The sequence below is a fragment of the Chironomus tepperi genome, unplaced genomic scaffold (assembly GCF_022539635.2).
Source record: "Chironomus tepperi strain 1889 unplaced genomic scaffold, CSIRO-AGI_Ctep_v1 contig_429, whole genome shotgun sequence".
Taxonomy (NCBI): domain Eukaryota; kingdom Metazoa; phylum Arthropoda; class Insecta; order Diptera; family Chironomidae; genus Chironomus; species Chironomus tepperi.
In genome coordinates, this window is record NW_027226551.1 from 600,991 (window position 1) to 622,368 (window position 21,378).

The 21,378-nt window shown below is 35.1% G+C and overlaps 1 protein-coding gene across 2 annotated transcripts in view; it reads right to left on the reverse strand.

Annotated features, from left to right (window-relative positions):
* The window catches only part of LOC139097702 (tachykinin-like peptides receptor 86C), a 30,604-nt gene extending 11,456 nt beyond the window's left edge, over positions 1 to 19,148 (reverse strand). For both annotated transcript variants that reach the window (XM_070649649.1, XM_070649648.1), the window contains exons 1-6: positions 18,579 to 19,148; positions 7,667 to 7,815; positions 7,458 to 7,571; positions 7,293 to 7,392; positions 7,017 to 7,151; positions 5,630 to 5,710 (exon numbers count right to left, since the gene is read on the reverse strand). In XM_070649649.1, the coding sequence (XP_070505750.1) occupies positions 5,630 to 5,710; positions 7,017 to 7,151; positions 7,293 to 7,392; positions 7,458 to 7,571; positions 7,667 to 7,815; positions 18,579 to 18,772 (773 nt within the window). In that variant the 5' untranslated portion in view covers positions 18,773 to 19,148. The remainder of the gene's footprint in view (positions 1 to 5,629; positions 5,711 to 7,016; positions 7,152 to 7,292; positions 7,393 to 7,457; positions 7,572 to 7,666; positions 7,816 to 18,578) is intronic.
* Between the last annotated feature and the right edge of the window lie 2,230 nt (positions 19,149 to 21,378).

Below are 21,378 nucleotides of genomic sequence, written 5' to 3' on the forward strand. Positions count from 1 at the left end.
TAAAGAAAATTTTAGTATTTCAAACTAACGAGCTATGCCAAAATTTAAAGTTCAATGCTATGCTATGCACAAATGAAAAGGCTTCCGTAAACCTCTTTTATTAACATTAAATGGATGACTCTGAGTGGCTTCCATATTAATTTGCCTGTCATTCCATGTGTGTCTGTCATCTATAATGATGTCAATGTGTGTCTGTCATTTCAATGTGTCTGTCATCTCAATGTGTCTGTCGTTCCATGTTCTGTTGTCATGTGTCTGTCATCTCCATGTTTCTGTCATCTCCATGTGTCTGTCGTATCCATGTGTCTGTCGTCTCCATGTGTGTCTGTCGTCTCCATGTGTCTGTCGTATCCATGTGTCTGTCGTCTCCATGTGTGTCTGTCGTCTCCATGTGTCTGTCATCAATGTGTCTGTCGTCTTAATGTGTCTGTCGTCTCCATGTGTCTGTCGTCTCCATGTATCTGTCGTCTCCATGTATCTGTCGTCTCCATGTGTCTGTCATCTCCATGTGTCTGTCATCTCCATGTTTCTGTCATCTCCATGTGTCTGTCGTATCCATGTGGCGATCTTCATGTGTCTGTCATCTTCATGTGTTGTCATCTTCATGTGTCTGTCGTCTCATGTGTCTTCGTCTCCATGTGTCTGTCGTCTCCATGTGTTCCGGGTGGAAATATTTGGCGAAGCCTTCTTCAAAAAGCTCGGGAGTTTTTTTACAGAAAATATAGTTAGAATTTCAAACGGATAACGTATCCGTTACCGGTAATTACCGGTAAATCCATTACCGTTACCGTTCATTTCTATGGATTATCCAGTAACAGATTTTTAACGAATTTTTTAAAAATTCATATATTAAGACCGCAGTTTATTTTTTTGTTAAGGGTAAAAAGTTTTTTTTTCGACATTTTTAATTTTTTAAAACTTTTAATGCTTATCACTCTTCGCATTAAACTAACAAATATTGAGGATATTTCAAAGTAGACTGTAAATTCCAAGATATATAATTTTCAAAGTCAAATGTAATATTTGTTCACATCTCGCAGTGAGCATTGGATATCTGGATATATTTACAACTTCATTTGCTGTCATGTCGAAAAATGTCGTAAAAATGTACATCTGAAAATCAGTCTCCTTGTATGATGTCATCTCGATGAAAAAGTCGTCTTCATGTGTTTGAAATCGTAATATCATGAATGATAGAGAGATGAGAAAGGTGACTTTTTGTGTACTGTCATCTCGATGTGTCTAGTCGTTTAGAGCATGTGTCTGAAACGAAAACTGACCAAATGTTCGGTCGTTTTCATTTTTCTTTTGACATTTTAAACTGCATGAAGTCCAATAGTCAAAAATTTTAACGTTTGTCGAATGTCTTTTCTTCATGTGTCAAAAAAGTGACCAAAAATAAAAAAAATTCTCCTAAATATGTCTGGAAGCCATAGTCGCGAATACCTTCGGATCATTACCGGTGTCACTCGGTAATTTATCCGTTACCGTCAAATACAGATTACCGGTAATTTTATAGTCATAATGAAGCTTATTTTGAAAAAAGATTGAACAAAAACGATCAAAGAGAAAACAATTCTTGGAATAGACTGTGAACAAAATAATGATGAATGAATAAATTCTGTAAATTTTTTAATGATTAATACTTTTTGAAAGTACTTAAATATAAATACTATATCATCTGTTCATCTTCTTTACAAACATTTGCTCCCGAAAAATTCGACAAAAACTTTCTCATGCTCATGAAAAAAAACTTTGAAATCCTCAACATCATGGGTGTAGCAATGTCAGGGTTTGAGCATTTTTTGCAGGGGTTGTAGTCAAATTGAGTTTGCTTCTCGAGCGGCACACATGAAGAAGGCAGTCATATTAGACTTTAAATTGAGACATCTTCCATTTGAGCTTAGATTGATTGAAATGTGTATGAAATTTTATACTTCACAAGAGTTAGCAGAAATAAAATCCATGTTAGTCGATTTAAGAAGAAGTATTACAAAAAACCAGCAGAAAACGCCATTTCAGCTAGGACCATCCTAGCACGATTCAATAGGAACTAATCATCATCATCAAGTCGTTTTCGACCTTTGAACTTTTAAGACATACCCTGAAAAAATTGAAGAATTTGGTCCAAAGAGGATAACAGCGCTGGGAAGGGGGACATCGTGGTTAACCCTAACAACCCCCTTAATACCTCCTGCTCAGCAAATACACAAAAAATCCTCAAAAGACGAATAATGTTATTTGCCAAAAATATACACATATGTTTGAAGGAATCTCTCTTTCTCTCTGTACATTAAATATGATGTTCTACCCTGGTGTTCAATTCATTTATGGATTTATGCAATTTTATTATAAAGACTTATCCATAACTTATTTGAATTCATATTTTAATGTGAAACATGTAATAAATATAAATTACTTTTACGGTCTACTTCCATTTCAATTTGAGATGATTATTTTGACGTTTTTGTTACTAAGTTTGTCTCTCTTTAGTTTAATCTGTAGGAGGATTATTAGACATAGAACGGGCATAAAACGATAAAATATGTTAGAAGTTTTGTTTTGATGCTGAATGACATGAGTTTTGGAAGTATATCAGCAAAAAATGAGATTTTAGCAACAAGTTGGTTCGAATGGGAATCGAACCCGCGTCTTACGATTTCCGGTGACATCCCTGAAAGCACATGACGTAAAAATCCGACACTAGACCGATTTGATTCTGTTTTGAAGCTGGATTTAATCGAATCTGATGGCAATTTCCATGCCATGTGCGTTCCAGTTGAATGCTCCCACAACTAAGTTATCGGAGTGACTTAAAGTGATCAGCACAATGCCAAACCGTTCATAGAACTTTATCCTTGACGCGGTTATACTTGAAAACTCCAACAAACTATAAAACTTTAATTTATCTTAATGACAATGACCACATTTTTTATAAAAGATGCAACTACCGTTCCACTCTAGTTCCCACTATGCATTATCGCCATGATACCTTATTGACATAATTGAAGACAAGAGATAAATTTAGAAAAATTTTATTAGCACTTTATTGTAGTAATCTCTTTGCATTTACATAGCATTAGCTGTGGTGCATAATTTATTTAAATTTAAAGAGAGCAGGTAAGCTATCTGCTTGAATTTGTTCTTTTCTCGCAAATTACCTAACGGTTATAAATAGAAAATGATATACCCTTCCCCACCCCTAAGCGTGATATACAAACATTCCCTTACATTTTTTGTACAGGAAGCGGACAACACGAGTGACAATGTTTGTCACTTTTATCCCTTTTTTGTCACTTCTTGGAAGAGACACGACGTAGAAATGACTGGAAATCTGGTCATAGGCTGACTTGACTCTAGCCTGTGGCTGGATTTCATCGAATTTAGCAAGTCAGGCGAAGGTCAACCTGACTTTCCAGGCTGAATCTTTTTGGCATTTATTGTCACGTGTTAATCTTCCCTCATCATTTTGTTACTCTTGCCCCACCCTTACCATACTCTTGCCTTACTCTTGCACTAATCCCTTGTCTTACTCTTGCTCCAGTCTTGCCTTACTCTTGCCCCATCCTTGACTTACTCTTGCCTCACCCTTGCCTTACTCTTGCCCCATCCTTGCCTCACTCTTGTCCCACCCGTGTCTTACTCTTCCCTCACATTCTTGCCTTACTCTTGCCCCATCCTTGCCTCACTCTTGTCCCACCTTTGCTTTACTCTTGCCCCACATTACCCAATCCCTTGTATTTAATTCAAAAAATATAGTCAGCCTAGTTTAAGCAGAACATTTACTTTTATTTTCATCTTAGAAATCTTGGAAGTAGATATTTTGCAAAAACTTATAGGTACAAGGCTGACATAAATTTACGTAATTCGATTTTTCTAAGATTTATTCTAAAATATTCTAAATTATTCAATAGAACTTGGAAACAACTCAAGCTTGTTGAAGATTAATGTTAACATTTGTAAGCTGTTCTAAAAACAGCAACAGCTGAATAATTTAGGTAGATCACTTAAACTTCTATTGTCGGATCAAACAAAATTTAAACTAAATTTCAATTGTGACAGCCAAACAATATGATTTTGTCCTTTTCAGCTATGCCTCCAGATACGTAATGAATTGTTTATTCAATTCTCCCGAAGAAGCTTTGATGTTGGACAAACAAAAATATGATTTTAATTAACAATAATTAATTATATTCATTTGATGGCGATTTTTCCAACAAACAATTTATATTGTTTAAACAGAATGCAAATGTTGGACAAATGAATCAATGTGTGCTTTATAGGCTCTGGAGTGTAGCCAGACGGAAAGGGATGAGGTGCATTGGAATCCGGGTGTACCCTCGGACAAGAATTGCGAATAGTAGTGTTTTCTGATGTTATATGACTGTAAATAGGACAAGTTTCAAGATTTTATAACCATAACCACACCTTCCTCCCCCTCGCTACATTCCTGATTATACATGTAATTTGGACAAAACCTAAATTGGATGTGTTGATAAGGACCTTGAGTTCAACATCCCAAACTAACAGAATTTATCCAAAACTGTCTACAAACCTTCTCTAAACACGACAATGTGCTCCCGTGCGCCCCAACCAAGAAAGTAAGCAAGTTTGTTCAAAACCATGGTAACATGAAGACATAACCAAGGGGCGGTGGTTACTGAGTATTTATTTATTTTTTTTTTTTTGAGTGGATCGCATAGATTTAGGGGTTTTTAAGATTTCGTAGCAAGAAGGTAGCCAATAAATTCTTGGAAGGAGGCTGTTGATATAGACAATTTAACCCTTAGTATTGTGTATTGGCAGTTGGCAAAGGGCAGCCAACGATAGAACCAGTTAAAGACGTCAACTTAGAGAGGCCATGAATCATAGCTGATCTTTATGGCCAAGTAAGTAAGTGTTCACCCTAAGGTGTCTCTCGGTTCACCCTGCTTCCTCCCTAAAGTGTCTGTCGGTTCAACCTCCCTGTTTTATGATAATTTTGTTTCGATTTATGCTTGGAAGAAGCATATTATGGGGTGAGAAGGGTTGCGCCTCCTCCCCAGCCTTCCTAGGGTGTCTGTCGGTTCAACCCTGCTCCCCCCTTAATACGCCCATCCCAAACATAACCCGAAAAACGGCTATAAATCATTGTAATAATTTCTGAAAATTCTTAATCAGAATACTTTGTCATAATTGGTATTTGACCGAAAATCTCGGAACACATAATTAGCAGCAACACGTGTAAAATATAAACAGGATTACAATTTTCCCCAAAAATATTATAATTTGAGACAACCAATAACATTCTTTATGATAATCCTCTTAATTGCCATTCCATAATAAACCATACCAATGTGTATTTAATATTCATCGGGGGCTTTTGTCTGATAAAGTTCAAGAAGAAAGCTTTATTAAATGATGTTGATGTTGATTTTGAATATGAAAAGCTCCCGCACATAAATTATTTTTTTATTAATTTATATCATTCAAATATGTAATAAAGCATGCTCAATTAATCACATTATTACGTAATTTCGAGGTTTGTGGATTGTCCAGCCATCGGACCACGACCAAAAAAAAATCAGCGAATATCAAATCGACAAGGACATATAAAAAGTACTAATGCATAATAAATTATGATGCTTACATGTAATCCATTTTAGAAGTTGGATATCCTCCATCCGGCCATAACATGTAACAAACAGTTCTTGTTTTTCCATTAGAGTATCTGTCGGTGATGAGGTTTGCAAGATAGCGTGATAAAAAGGGTGGAAAATGAATGGAAAAAAGAAGTATGTATAATGTGCAGCTTTCGTAATTACGAGTATAGATAGTAAGCGCAAAGGAATGATAAAAATGCGTTAAAATTTATTTTCTGTATTAAAATAAATAGGTCGAAATGATTGTGATGCTGCTGCTTTTCTCCTTCTGGGAAGTACATAATCACAGATACTAAAGTATAAGATGTAATAAAAAGGAAAAACCATATGATGATGCTGAGGGCAGGAAAGATGACAATTTCTCATGGGGGTCGTTCACTTATTATGTAATGTTGATTAAGAGCTTTACGGGGGACTATTCCTCCTAAGAGCGTTATGTAGCTCCTCGTTACGTAAGAGCGTTACTTAAGAGCGAAACGTAGCTCGTAACCCTAAGAGCGTTACGTAACCCAACTTAAGAGCGTTACGTAACCCATTTTAAGAGCGTTATGTAGGCCATACTAAGAGCATTACGCAACCCAACCTATGAGCGTTACGTAACCCAACTTAGGAGCGTTACGCAACCCAACCTATGAGCGTTACGTAACCCAACTTAAGAGCGTTACGTAACCTAACCTTAGAGCGTTACGTAACCCGACCTATGAGCGTTACGTAACCCGACCTATGAGCGTTACGTAACCCAACCTATGAGCGTTACGTAACCCAACTTAAGAGCGTTAGGTAACTAACCCAATTTAAGAGCGATACGTGACCCAACCTATGAGCGCGTTACGTAACCTAACTAAGAGCGTTACGTAACTCAACCGTAACCCAACCTATGAGCGTTACGTAACCCAACTTAAGAGCGTTAGGAGACCTATAAGCATTCCTTAACCCCTTAAGTCTTTCCTTCAAAAAGTCAATTCATTACGTTACGTAATAAGTGAACAACCCCCCCATGACCTTTATTGTAATTTGTTTGAATTTCATGAATGAAAATCTTGATAAAAATCAAATCTCATAGGAAGATAAAGGTACACTCTTCTGTTGTGAATCATGATATGAATGAAAAACGGAAATATGTAAGCGACTGCAACCCAGAGGTTATAAACTCAAAAACACAAGACTGTCCAACACACAGTACTAATTGTCAAATAGCAAATGAAATACAATTTTTCATTAAGACACAAAGTCCAATGAAGCATGTCATACAAATAAAATTAAGTATTTAACCTGAGGATGTAAATAATAATATATTGCATCATGTCAGCAAAGTAGCAGTAAAATGTAACAAATACGTTGTGGTTATGAAGACTTGAACTGTAAATTATTTACCTTTTTGTTGATATTTGAGAATATATCAGACATGGAGCTGCTAAAACACAGCTTGTGAACCATATTACAAACAGAAATATTCGAGCTTTTTTACGTGATGTACGGTGATGGAGAGGCGTCACGATGGCAATATATCTAAATAAAAGAAATTAAATCAAATGTCACATTCTATGAGATATGATAAATTGCGTTATTTATTAAGCATTAAGTATGTCAACGAATATGCTCGTGTGTCATCACTGTAATGTGATTACAAATCTAAGTTCCATATGCTACCTGTCAAATGATATTGCAACGAGTGTAAAAACGGAAGCCGCAACTGATACATTTGCAATGAAATTGTTGATGATACAGTATACGTAACCAAATGGCCAATCTGTAAAAGGAATCAAAAAAAAAATTTCATATCTGAATTTACATCGATGTATGTCTATCTCATACCTGAATCAATCATGAATATGAAATTGAACACACAATTCAATGATGCCATAAGTAAATCCGAAATGCTAAGATTTAGTAGGAAGTAATTTGTTACTGTACGCATTCTTCGATGTGCTGACAAAAACAGGAACAAATGATTTGCAAAATACAGATTTTCTGTCCATTCATCAAATTTAATAAATGCAAAAAAAAGTAGGAACGTGACTTACCAAGGACAATCCATAGTACTATACAATTGCCGGATATTGCTATGACTAACATAACGCTGAATAAAAGGGACCAAAAAATTCTTAGTTGCCATGACAATTCATAGGGCTTTCGATTCAGTGTGCTAAAAAGGCATTCGCTCAAGAATTCTCTGTAAAATAATGAAAATTTTTTTGCTGTCTTATTGTGCATTAAATACCAAAAGTTGTATATTCACGAAAAAAAAAAAATTCATTAGGAAATTTTTCACATTTCGTTTTGCTCTAAAAGCTTTCATTAAATATGATTCCACAAATATTCTATCTTTTATTTCGGTATATATGAAAAAATCACTCTCTGTTGAATTAACATGATGGAAACTATTTTTGAATTGCCCGAGCGACACATGTGAAGAAGGCTTCGTCAGGGAGCTTTTAAGGTTTTGCTAAATTTCATTTAATAACACCAAATAGAAGTTGTCTTAATGTCGATGCCACATGGATGTCACATGGCTGCCATATTGACGTTTCATGGATGTTATATGACTATTACATGGATATCACGTGGCTGCCACATAAAAACCACATAACTACCACATGTATGCCACATGGCAACCACATGGCAACCACATGGATGCTACATATATGCCACATGGCAACCACATGGATGCTACATGAATACCACATGGCTACTACATGGATGCTACATGAATACCGCATGGATGCCACCTGCTGCCATATAAATGCCACATAATTATAACATGGATGCCACATGGATGCTACATGAACATCACATGGGTAGCACATGGATGGTACATGAATACCACATGGCTACCTCATAAATGATACCACATGATGTCATATGGCGTAAATAAACAAGCACACTTTTCTTCAAATGTGTCATTAGAGTGAAACTGTAATATCACCATAAACAAGCAAATCCTTCTTCACATGTGTTGCTCAGGCTGTGTGCTAGGCAGTCGCTTTTTCTCTCATCAAATATTCTCTTGTTGACTCAAATTCATAATGAGAGGTAATTATATTTTAATTTTAAATAGAGATAGGTAGAACTAATTTAATTAAATATTGAATTAATTAAAAATTTTCAGTGAAAGGAACCACATGTGCGACAGAAAGTTAACATTATCATTATCAGGGAATCATACACCGAAAATCAACGTGTTTATGAGTTGATGCATGAGTAGAGTTTACTATTTTTGAATGATTGGTGTGGAGTTTTAAATTTGAAAATTTAAGGTAGTGTAAAGCTATTACAATGAGTATGCAGATCAGTGGAGGGCGATCTGTGTGTCCAAGTAGTCTTTAGGTATTATCCACATTATACGCAATCAGTTGTACATAGCTTCTCATACCCAATTGTCTATCTTCGACATTCTCGTAGTGAATTTCTTTAAATAGCCTAACAGGAACAAATGAAGAGAGCTTTACAGACATGTCTGGATGACTAAGCTGGCAATCCCAGCAGCATGCTTGACGTGACGTTCGTAAAGTCACTAACTGAAACTCACTTACAACTGAATCGTTAACAAATAGAATCGGAAGGGACTTTTCTGCTGTGTGCCGCAAAAAATGTCGATGTGTGACAATGAAGTTACACAAAAAAGGTAGAGTAAGATGTGTCATGGCACAAAAAAGACTGCCTATTACTTATCTAGCAGCAAAGTGTCTATCTTATCCTCTATCTTTATAACTTCTTTGATTGGCAAACACTTCATGGACATAAATAAATCAGATCAACAATTAATGAGAATAAGCTCCTAGTTTTTCTATCAAGGTACTTGAATATTTATAGAAAAGTAATTTCTTCATTGTCTTATTTTTCTTCCCATTTATGCCACGTACACAGAATCACAAATCCTTATTAAATAGAAAAAAAAATTGGTAAGAAGATTTTGGGGGTCATTCAGGTGTTACGTTTGCTTTTTTGGTGGGGAACAAGAGGTTGTATGGATCTATTGATCTGTAACAGGTGGTTAACAGCTGGAACCAGTGGTGGGTAACCTGCGTGCCGCGGTTCACTAGTGTGATTTTGGAAATGCCACGGACCGTTTACCGAATGCGGTTTCGGTCGAGTCTTATCAAAAATGTGCCACGAAAAATAAAAGATTGCGCACTTCTGATTTAGACACACACAAATCATTACAGGAAGGGGAGAAGGTTCTGAAAATTTGATTTATTACGTGACGTAATAAGTTTACATCCCACTTCTTCTTCTCCTTAATTTTGTAAATGTATTAATTTAATTTGGCTTAAATTCAATTTGTTTTTTTGATGACTAAGGACTTTACCAGTATTTTTCCAAAAATAAAGGCATACCTAAATCAAAGCATTACATCTCATTCTTATAAATCAGTTCTATATTTGCTTTGAATGAAGAATATTCTAGCATTCCAATTTCTTCCAAGAATTCACACATACAAAAATGTTTCTAGAAAAATGATCTTTCATAAGAAGGTAAGAAGTTATGTAAAGTATGTCCCAAATTCGCCCTTATAAACTTAGCAAGGAATTCTTTATTCTTCTTAGTTCGTACGCAACTATGAATTTTCTAGAAGATCTGTAGGTATTATAAGCAAATCTACTAATAAAGGCACATTAATAGGCATATTACGTAATATTCCAAAACATCCAATAAAGCTTCAATACTCTGAATAAAGCAAGTTCAAATTTAAAGCCATAACAATAGACAATAGGTCTCGATCCATAAATAACGAAACCATCCAAGAGTATTTGATTTTTTCAAATAAATGTCAAACATGATGCTGTATTACATTTGATGTAAACATTCTTTTCGTACCTGTGGTGTCTAAGTGGAATTTGGGTGGGTATCGAGGCATATGTAGGCGAGACTGCAAGTGCTAAAGTAAGAACTTTGCGGTTAAATGGTAAGGCAATAGACCGGATATCTATATCACTATTTTGTAAGTGCGTGGGTAAGTGGAATGTGGAATATTGAGGCATAAAAAGGCGAATATGCCACTGCTAGTGTAAGAACTTTGTGGTCAAATGGTGAAGCGACAGACCGGATATCTGTATATTGTCTGTATTACTCTTTTGTGAAAACGTGCGTAAGTAAAATGTGAAGCCAAATGATTAAGCACAGGAGCCCATTCAGGGAGGTTTAGGGAGTCGAAATCCTCCATTTTTGGAAGAATATTCTTCAATTCGTTAGGATTTACTAAGGTTGCATCCTAAAATGATTCTTGCTACGTCCCTGGTTAGGCATCACCGGATATCTGTTTCATCCTTTTATGAGTACGAGAGTCCGTGGAAAGTAAGGCAATGATCCATACATAAGCAGACCTGCAAGTGCAAGAGTAATGCTTCGGTCGTCAAGAGGCTAGGCAACAGACTCTGTGGACACACTAAGAACTCTGTGGTCGAGAGGAAAGACAACAGATTGGATGTCTGCATCATGTGAATCAGAGAATAAGTATAATGTGGGGTGATGAGCCATATAAATGCGGATCTGCAAGAGTGCAAAGTAATGTCTGTCGTCAAGATGTTAGTCAAACAGACTGGATATCTGTTTCACTATTTTGTGAATACGAGAATCAATGGAATGTGGGTGATGAGCCATATAAAGGCGAGTCTGCCCATCTGACAGTAATGCTACTGTCGTCAAGAGTTTAGGCAGCAGACTGGACATTCGTTCTTCTCTTTTCCAAGTGCGTGGGTTTGTTTCCCACCAAAGACCGTTTTTCTTAATCATCATAAACAGTGTTGTCAACATGATAAGGGTACGCACGATGCTTAAGACATTACAGCACCAAAACAAATAATTATTCAAAAAAACTAAATGTTTTCTCTTATTTGTGCTTGTATTTCATGCTTATTAATTAAAACAATATTTATCGTATAATTAATAATTTTCGTATTTTCAACAACAACTTCAGAATCCCAAATATTTTACCAAACTCTCTAAAAATAAGCTCTTTTCCTTAATATAAACAGTGTAGCAAGCACAAGCAAGTAAAATTCATGGGAAAATGAATGTAAACTTTAAGAATTTTTCTTTTCAGATTTTAGAGAAAAAAGTTTAGCAATTAAGTTTCTAAAAATACATTCCTTAAAGTGAAGCTTTCTCTATTAAGATTAAGCATATTTCAGTCGTATTGCTGCTGTTCATGATTGTCTTCAAATATATTTCATTCGTGATTCTCTAAGCCAAAAATAACACAAGCATTCAATCTTTTGAAAATGAAGAAATAATTTGATGAAGTATGTATGGGAAAGGAATTGATTTCTTACATTTTGCTATTCTCGTCATGAAATGGTGCATGAAGGAGATAACAATTAAATTTTTATATTCACACTGTTATCAGGTGAGAGCTTGGAACTTTAAAATATTTGCTTGGTCGAGCTTCAAAAATCCTCAAAAGAATACAGAGCTAAATTTATCTGAGCGAAGCTTAACCAATCTGGTCGTAATACTCTCAAATGAATGCCGAGCGAAGCTTAACCTAATAGTTGAGGTCCTGGTCGAGCTTAATACTCTCAAATGTATGCCGAGCGAAGCTTAACCTAACAGTCGAGCTTCTGGTCGAGCGTTATACTCTCAAATGTTATCGAGCGAAGCTTGGCTTAACAGTCGAGCTCCTGGTCGAGCGTAACACCATCAAATGAATGCCGAACAAATCTTAACCTAACAGTGGAGCTTCTGGTCGAACGTAACACTCTCAAATGTATATTGAGCGAAGCTAGGCTTATCCATCGAGTTTAAACCCCTCAAATTTATTCCGAGCGAAGCCTAATCTGTCAGTCAAGCTAGATCCCTCAAATATGTGCTAAGCGAAGCTTGGTCTATCCATCTATCCGCAAAACCATCTATAGCACAATGTGAATATATCCGCATTGAGTTTTTACCTTAAATACTCTCCCATATTTATTTTATACAGGAAAAATACATTGAATAAAGACAAGCAAGAGAACTATATGATTTATTGAGTTTTTTGTAAAAATGATTCTTCCACTACTTGATGCTTCCTCAACCATATTTTTTTAACTTTATATAAAAATTAATGTAAATTTATTATATTTACATAAATTTCCATGATTTTTATTCTCACAATTTATTTGGGGCTTGAATAAATTTTTTGTGTTATGAAAAGGCAAATACCGTGACCAGTAAGCAAGAAGAAATGGAACGTCAAAAAGTTTCTTTCGAATGCTGTTTTTATCAACTTTTTCAAGATCCTATTAGAAAAGTTTTCAGGTGTCGCAAATGACTCGACTTCTTAAATAAAATAAAAGTAAAGTCAAACTTTGGATCATTTGGATTTCCACAAATACAAATTCATGGGCATTTTAAAAGTTTTTTTGGAACTGTCCACAAGTGAATAAGAAGACAAGTTTTTTTGGAACTGTCCACAAGTGAATAAGAAGACGAGTTACTTTCTGGTATTAATATTTTATTTTTTTTGCTATTTTGTAAGAAATCAGCACAAAATACCAAAGAAATGTTGCTCTCATAAAATCTGTTTTGTGAATTAATCACATCCAAAGTTTTGTGAAAATCAGCGAATTCTCAAAATCTGTAAAATTTTCTAGTCAGTAATGCTTCCGAACAGCACATTACAGCAGAGTTGCAACACAAGTGCCTGTGACAGGCAAAAACCATACAACGGAAAAAATTCCTACAAAACCATACAAATTATCAAGAATTTGTACGGTTTTTGCCTGTCACAGCACCTGTTTTGCAACTCTGCAATACAGATGCTAGGGAATCGCTGTGGAACTGTATTAAAGGTAAAATACGATTTTGTCCTGACAGCATCATGATGTCAGATTTTAAGTCAATTTATGGCGAAAACTGCGACTTGCTGCATTGTTCTTCTCGAATACTATAGAATTATAGATAGTGTCGTCCTAAATTTATTCCACGGTAAACTAGGGTGGTCAGAGGATTTTCGAAAAATATCGGGACAATTTTGGAACAAATCGGAACACTTCTGCATTGTGCTGGGGTTCGGGACTGAAGTACTAATATACAAAGAACCGGGACCTTTATGTTCTAATTATAGTATGGAATAGTTGTCGGGACATTTCGTTACCATGTCGGGACACAGCAGCAAAGCTGAAAAGTCAGCACGGTAAAAAATTAGATATGCCCTACGGTAAATTAGTATGCTGCCAAAATTTTTGCAAAATGCCTTCCCATGCAACACAAATGAATAAAGTTCCGCCACAGAACATTTAAGTGTCAAATGGAAGTCACCTCTTTTTGACAGCCTTATGGACGCCAAACGGAAGCGACTTTCATTCAATATTAATAAAAGAGAATTAGCAGAACTTTAAAAGCTCCGTCACAGAGCCTACTTTATTTGTGTAGCTCGGGCATGACTCATATAAAGTATGCAGCTATATTCGCAGTTTACCACCAAGGAGTGCCGTAGCACAAACAAGTTTGGACAACATTGCTTCAAAATATAAACTTTTCCCACTGTGTTTTTATTATATTTTTCCTTATGTTTTCACTCTTTTGCACTATTTTTCTTATAATAAACTTTTAGGTGAGGAAACTTCACATGCTGCTTGTTTGTTGTAAACTTTTTAAAAAAAAAATAATCTAAAAAGGTACTTTAGAAAAGGGGGTAAATATTATCATCTCAAGATCTGGTGAATATGGAGAGAGAATGGATTTTGCTGAATCTGACTGAATGCCAGAGTCATGCTGGTCTGAAAACATCAGAGCTTAAAGTCGACTTGAATTTTGTATGAATAAGTCGTATCGACTTCATGTAAAATTTGAGACTCCATGCAGCACTGGAAAATAGTAATTTTCACCGTTTCTACGTCGTAGGCAGGTGTAGATGCAGGATAGAGGTGGTTTGTGGGTTTTTCGGAGAAGTTCTTCAATTTGCTACAATTTTTCCAGTGCAAAAATCCAAGAAAATCCCTCAATTTTTGCGTTCGATAGAAAAAATGCCCAACCCTCACTTCCGGAGGCTTCCTCCCTCTCCCAACTTTAACAAATTTCTGGCATCGCCCATGGCCGTGTACCTTTCCGTGTTAAATATAATTTTTCATGCTCGAACCTGATAAAGGTCATAAAAAATTCATTATGGAGATTTTATCCCATTTTCTGGGAACTGATAATCTAAATTAAACAGGAAACCTTAATTTTTTTTATGATTTGACTTTTAATGACAAACTTTTTCCTACTTATGACTCAAATATGCTGGAAAACATTTAAAAAACCTTTTTTTAGAAAGTAAAATCTGTCATCATATAAAATGTTGTGCCTGCATAAATGTTGTGGGTTTAAATCAATGGTAAGCAATCTGTGTGTCTCGGTAGACTGCTGTGTCATGATAAAATCTCAGGTGTGCCTGGATTTTCTTTTCCACAAAATCATAAAGATTCTCAAAAAAATGAGTCATAAAATTTTGCAAAACACAGTTTGAATAGCACTGACACTTATGATGGAACCGACCATCATTACGAAATTTTTCGTACATGAATTGTATCTGGGGAGAGTGTTGTAGGGTGCAAATGTACCCTACATTTGGTTTTATGACGTAATTATGTCCATGGAATTTATAGAGCTTGCAAGTGGTTCAGATCAGAGCTCAAAGTCGACTAAGATTTTGCATGGAAAAGTCAACTTGGGTCTACTCGACTTCATATATAATTTGAGTCAACTACAAGCAGAGTTGACAAACAGACCTGTCCTGAGACACTTGTCCTGCGGCGCCAGTCATGAGGTACCTGTCCTTAGTCACCTGTCCTGCGGCACCTTACCAGAGGCACCTGTCCTGAGACACTTGTCCTGAGGCACCTGTTCTGAGGCACTTGTCCTACTGCACCTGTCCTGAGGCACTTGTTCTGAGGCATTTGTCCTGCGGCAACTATCTTGAGGCACCTGTCCTGAGTTGCCTGTTTTGCAACTCTGGCTTCAAGCTCTGGTTTGGATCCCACTATATACTGTAGGTCTAAAGCAGTAATGGGTAACCTTATATTTTTTACGACACAATTTGGTACTGAGCCTTGATTGAAATAGCACACGACATGAGATTTCCAAAATATTTTGGCGGCACACTAGTGTTCCGTAGCACACAGGTTACCCCACACGAGTCCAAAGGGTATGGTGCGATATATTATAAATCACACTGCTTCTAGCTCTTAAGGCTATGCCCATAAAACATTGTATATACATTCACTGAACCTTAACATTCACAAAAAGCTTGAATGCACAATTGATGTGGTTACCTGTAATATTTCTTGATTTACCAAAGTAAGGATGTATAATTGGTTCTATTTTTAACTTACAAGAATCGTCAAAGAAATGTAAAGCTTGTGTACAGTAGAAGGACTAATGAATCATAAAAAAAGATAAAAAACAAAAGAAGTAAACATTTTTCCCAAAACATTAAGGGTAGAGTGAATGTGCACGTGCACAAATTGTTAGTCTACATTAAAGTAGCTCGTGGTGAGACTTCAAAAAGCTACCTAAATTTTTCATAAGAAAAAGTCACCTACACCAAGTTTTTGTTTGTTCATAAACATCTTGGTTATTTAAACTCAAATGCTTTGTGTTCATTTAAACAGATTTTTGGAATTTTTATGTCATAAAGACAAGGAGGAAGCAAGGAAATAGTTATTTGCGGTTGCGTATCCATAGCAGATTTTGTGAATTAATTTTGACTTAGAATTATTCCAAAAATGATTTTTAGGAACTAAGCACCTTCATCCAATTATTTTTGAAATTGTTTCTGTGTAGGCATCAATATTAATATACAATGTAGAGGAGTTCAAGGAACAGCTTTTCTATTGAATTTTAGGTTTGATAACAATTTTTTGTTTTAGACACGTTTTATATGCGATGAAATGCAGGAAGATATTTTTTTTTGATTATTTTGTCATAAATGACTTTTTCCTTTTATGCTGCTCTACACAGTAGCATAGCATTTGATGTATCAATGCAATCTCAAATAGAACAATTTAGTTAATTGACTTTGACTTGGTTCTGAATTCAGTTTAAAATTTAATTTAAATTTTATTGTGCTCGACAAATTCTCGAGACCGAGACCGAGACTATGGAAATCTTAGACACAATTCCAGAGTCATCCTGATAAAATACTGGATTTTGAATCGATGAAACGAATTTTGTTATTCGAGAATGCATTTGGCAATAAATTGTGTAGAGCAAATGACAAACCGAGTTGATGTGATTATTTGAGAGGGGATCCATAGGGATCTTTGGACCTAAGAAAGAACAATACAAATGTAGAAGCGGATAGAAGCAACTGTAAAACTGTACCTTCAAGGATTATTACAAGAATATTCAAAGTAAACAGGCTTCGATGTGCTGGACATGTTATTAGAAGACCTGTAGAAACTAGGCTAAATAAGGTCTTTAAATCAGACTTTGTGGATGTTAAGAGAGCTCGTGGTTGACCGAAAATTTCCTGGAAGGAAGCTGTCGATAGACAGCATTGCATTTGGTACAGCAGGTTAGCATTTGAGTATGGATCAATTGATCTGTAAGTCAAAGTAGTAAGTAAGAGTTGATGTGATTAGATACCGCAAAAGAGCACCTGAAATCGGCTATACTTTCACTAGAATTGAACTCAATTGTGTAAAGCTGTACTAGGTCAGAGACTGTACTCAGAAGTAGGAGGATTTGGGGCCAAAACTGTCCAAAACTTTTTCAAAAAAAAAATTTAATTTTGCTAGAATTTTTTTAAAAAAAAAATCCCTAAAAATTCAATACTAAAATAATCGTTCCTAAAAATTGTCTACTAAAGATTTTCCGACTACCCCTCGCACTACATAACTGCTGTTTTTTTGCTTCCTGCCTTCCTCTAATGTTCAATAAAAAAATCTGTCTACATCTGATTGAATGAATTTTTAATTTTAAATTCTGCCTAATACATATCCCTCAAATAACATAAGTCGGTCAATCGAACTAATATCCAACAATAGGCAAGTGTGACTTTTGAGTTGTGTCGAATTGAAATCAAATCCGGAATCAAGTCATTGTCACACCAACCTGAAGCAAGATTTTTAATGCAACAACCAATTTGTTCTAATTTGCCAGGCTGAGAATCTAGGCACAAATACCGCGTTATACACACAAATTCCGCCAAGCTTCTCAGCCCGCCTAATTTGTGTTTTAAATTTTTAAACATTTTACGTCATATTATGACTGAATTATATTAACATAAATTAAACAAATTTTTAAAAAATTTCTACGAAAAATTGTCTCGAAGTTCAAAAGTTAAATAACCCGAGCAACACAAATGATGAGGGTTTTGTCACGGAGCATTTAAGGCTCTTCTTAACCTCTTTTATTAACATCAAATGGAAGTTACCTTTATAAGACTGCAATTTTATATATATTAGCCATTTTATATACATATGCCTATTTTTGGCTGCCTTATATAGACGGATTCCATTTAATATTAATAAATGATGTTTAGAGCAGCCTTAAAAGCTCCGTGACAATGGCTTCATCATTTGTGTCGCTCGGGTACTTATGTAAAATCAACCCGTTTCCAAGCAGGTATCTTTGCAAAATTAACACACAATATTTCGTCGATGACGTTAATTCAGGCAGAGTAAACAATCAATAATGATTTTCTTTTTCCAATTTCCCAGAAAAATTCTCAAAATTGTGCAAATGATGAAAAAAGTTTGAAATATATCCAGGTGCTTCATTTTTTTCTCTGTGCAGAACAATTCTAGCGAAAATTCATTTCTTGTGTAGGAATTGTGCGTGCTTAAATTTTTCAAACATGAGAACAAGCCACAGCACTTAAAAGTTCAAAAAAGAATCTCTTCCTGTACTTTTTAGATCTTAATTGGATTTTTGGTAATTTCGTGACTTTTTGTCAACTTTTTTTGGATATCATTAAGCGACACTTAAGGCAGTCTTTTGACCTAGTTAAGACTTGGCATGAATGGCACTTACTTAAAGATAATTTGGGAAGTTGTCTCCGTATATACATCCGAATACTTAATAAATATATCACTCAAAATATCCACTACGTTTGATCTGTTATAGCTAGCGACATCCGTGATGTTTTCATTTGAAAGCTTTGGATAACGATTAATGACTTCAATCGTACAATTTTGAAGCACATTAGTTGGCACTGAATCTATCATTTTATACTATAAACTCGATTAACTTTTTCATCTTTTTTCACCTCATTACTATCATAGCTTTATAAGCTATATACTGTGTTAATTTTTTTGTTTTCATATTTCACTGGATATCCAATTTTATGATGCATAACTATGACTTGTTCATAGTTCTGATAATAAATTACTTATGCATGATGCAGCATAAATCCAATTTATATATTGTTGATCACATCCTTAATATCTTATATCCAATTTTTTACACTTAATCTAAATCACTTGATGTCATCAATTTTAATTCCTGATTGACGACCAAAAAATGGTTCATTGAGCTTTTCACTTTTTATTTCCTTTAACCACATGAGCTTTATGTCTACACATTTATTTTTCCCGATCCGTACGGATAGAATTGTTGCAAGAAACTAAAAGAAATGATTAAAAAAAATTTTTGCCTCCGGAAGCAACAATTTTTTTTTTATATCCTAATACTCATTTTCTCTTCGGAGAGACTCATTTACTTTTAAAAAAAGAGAATGAGAGGATGGATATAAAAATTGAAGAGAGGAACTCTAATGCTGTTATCCATTGTCTCTTGAACCATATTTTTTTTTCTGCATTTTCACAGTTATGAGAATGATGATTGTGATGATGATGACTGTGGAATGTTTGGTGGATAATAAGGAACTTTTGACATAAATACATACTTTTAACCTTTGTGGACTTTGTACTTCCATTGAAAAATTGGGGAGTTTGAATAAAATATTTGTACTGGACAAGGCATTTTGTGAATGAAGGCTTTTCATTATAAATATATTTCTGCTTATTATTGTTCCTATCCCGATCAGCAATGACTGCCTAACAGTTAATGAGCAAATTCTCCGAAATGAGCATATTTATGAGGAACTAAATCAATATTATTGAACATTCTCAATTTTGTTAGCATACTCATCTCAGGAACATGCTCAATGTATCTAGTCTATTGAGGATTATTCATGGCAGACAAGTAGCTTTCTGATATGATGTCCATGTGGACGTTATGTGTTCGCCATTAAACTTACTTACTTAGTGACTTACTCTCTTGGCTTGGGCGCACGAGGGCCCATTGCCGCGCGTAGGGAATGTCTGAAGACGGCTCTATCCTTCGAAACCATTAAACTACCATGCAAAATTTATGCTGATCGGGCAAATTTTTAATAGCTTTTGTTTTGGTAATTTTTGATAAAAATAAAAGGTTTGTCTACAGACCTGCAGACAAAAAGTACAAGCTTGTGGCTCTTCGCCGAATCCTATAAAATAACATCTAGTACAATAATAGAGTTCGCCCAAATATTTGATAAAATACTGTTGTTTCAACAGACCTACAGTAATTTGTGCTCAGTACAGGACACTACCAAATAGTGCTTTAACATTCTAGTAACACACTCACTTGATTTAAAAGAGGAAAGATGAATAAAAAATAATAATAATAAGTTTTAGCTATTTTGATCTAAAAGATCCATAGCATTATATCCGTCTGATCAGAATCTGTTCAACTGCTTTATTAACGCCCTACGATTCACAATGGTTTAATAGGAACTAATCATCATCATCATCATCATATCCGTCTTGTAGCTAATAGCAGTTTTACCCTCACTCAGGCTCATCAATCTCCTGGATTCAGACTGTGTAAAGTTGGAACCAGAATCACTCCTTTGACGACATTATAATCTAAAGTCTACAAATGGAGGATGTAAGTTGCATTTCTAGAGCATATGATTCGAGAAAAATAACTCATGCCGAGTCTCCAACCCACAATTTCTGGGTCTATGTGTAAATATCAAGTCCAGATGAATGGAACTTTCTAAGTACTCCCTAACATTCAAAGACCGTTCTCTTAAAAGCAGAGCAAGCTGAGAACAACGCTTACTAGCATGTCATCTAGTATATTTCAGATGAGCAAGCTCTAGACAGCATGTTCTTTGTCTATTAAGGAATTCGACTTAGCAAAACACTGTAAAGATAGGAAAAATTCAAGTATGTGCATCTAAAATGCAGGAATCCTCTATTCTGTGCCAATTCCTTTAGGACTAATTCTTCATTTGTGTCGCTCGGATATAAAAAATTAAATTTTCAAATCTAAACAAATATTATGAAAACATTCATCTTTTATTGAGTGTCACACAGCATGTTGCATCATCGCAACCACTTCCCTTTGAAAACTGATTATTTGTGAACAGCCGCTCTTAAACAATCTTATTTTTAGCATTACCTTCATCAAAAAATAAAGCAAAATTTTAAAACGCATAAACCGCTTGAAAAGCTATTAGAAAAAATAAATTGAATATTTTTTTAAGGCTTTCTGTAAATTGATCCACATGTAAAGCGTAGTGAAAACAACAATGCTTATTGCTACTGCCAAGAAAAATTAAATTAGATGTATTAATAACATACATAGCTCTTAAGATAAACTTTTATTTCTAAAGATTTATGCTTATGTAGATGAAGGTATATAAATAGATTATTTTCTAAAAACAACATGTGTGGGCTGCTTTTTTTCAATTTTTCAGGCAGTGAATATGGGTGAATGTGTGATGAACTAGAAGTGATGAGGATATTGATTGACAAATTTCCTATATGGAGCTTTCATTGAG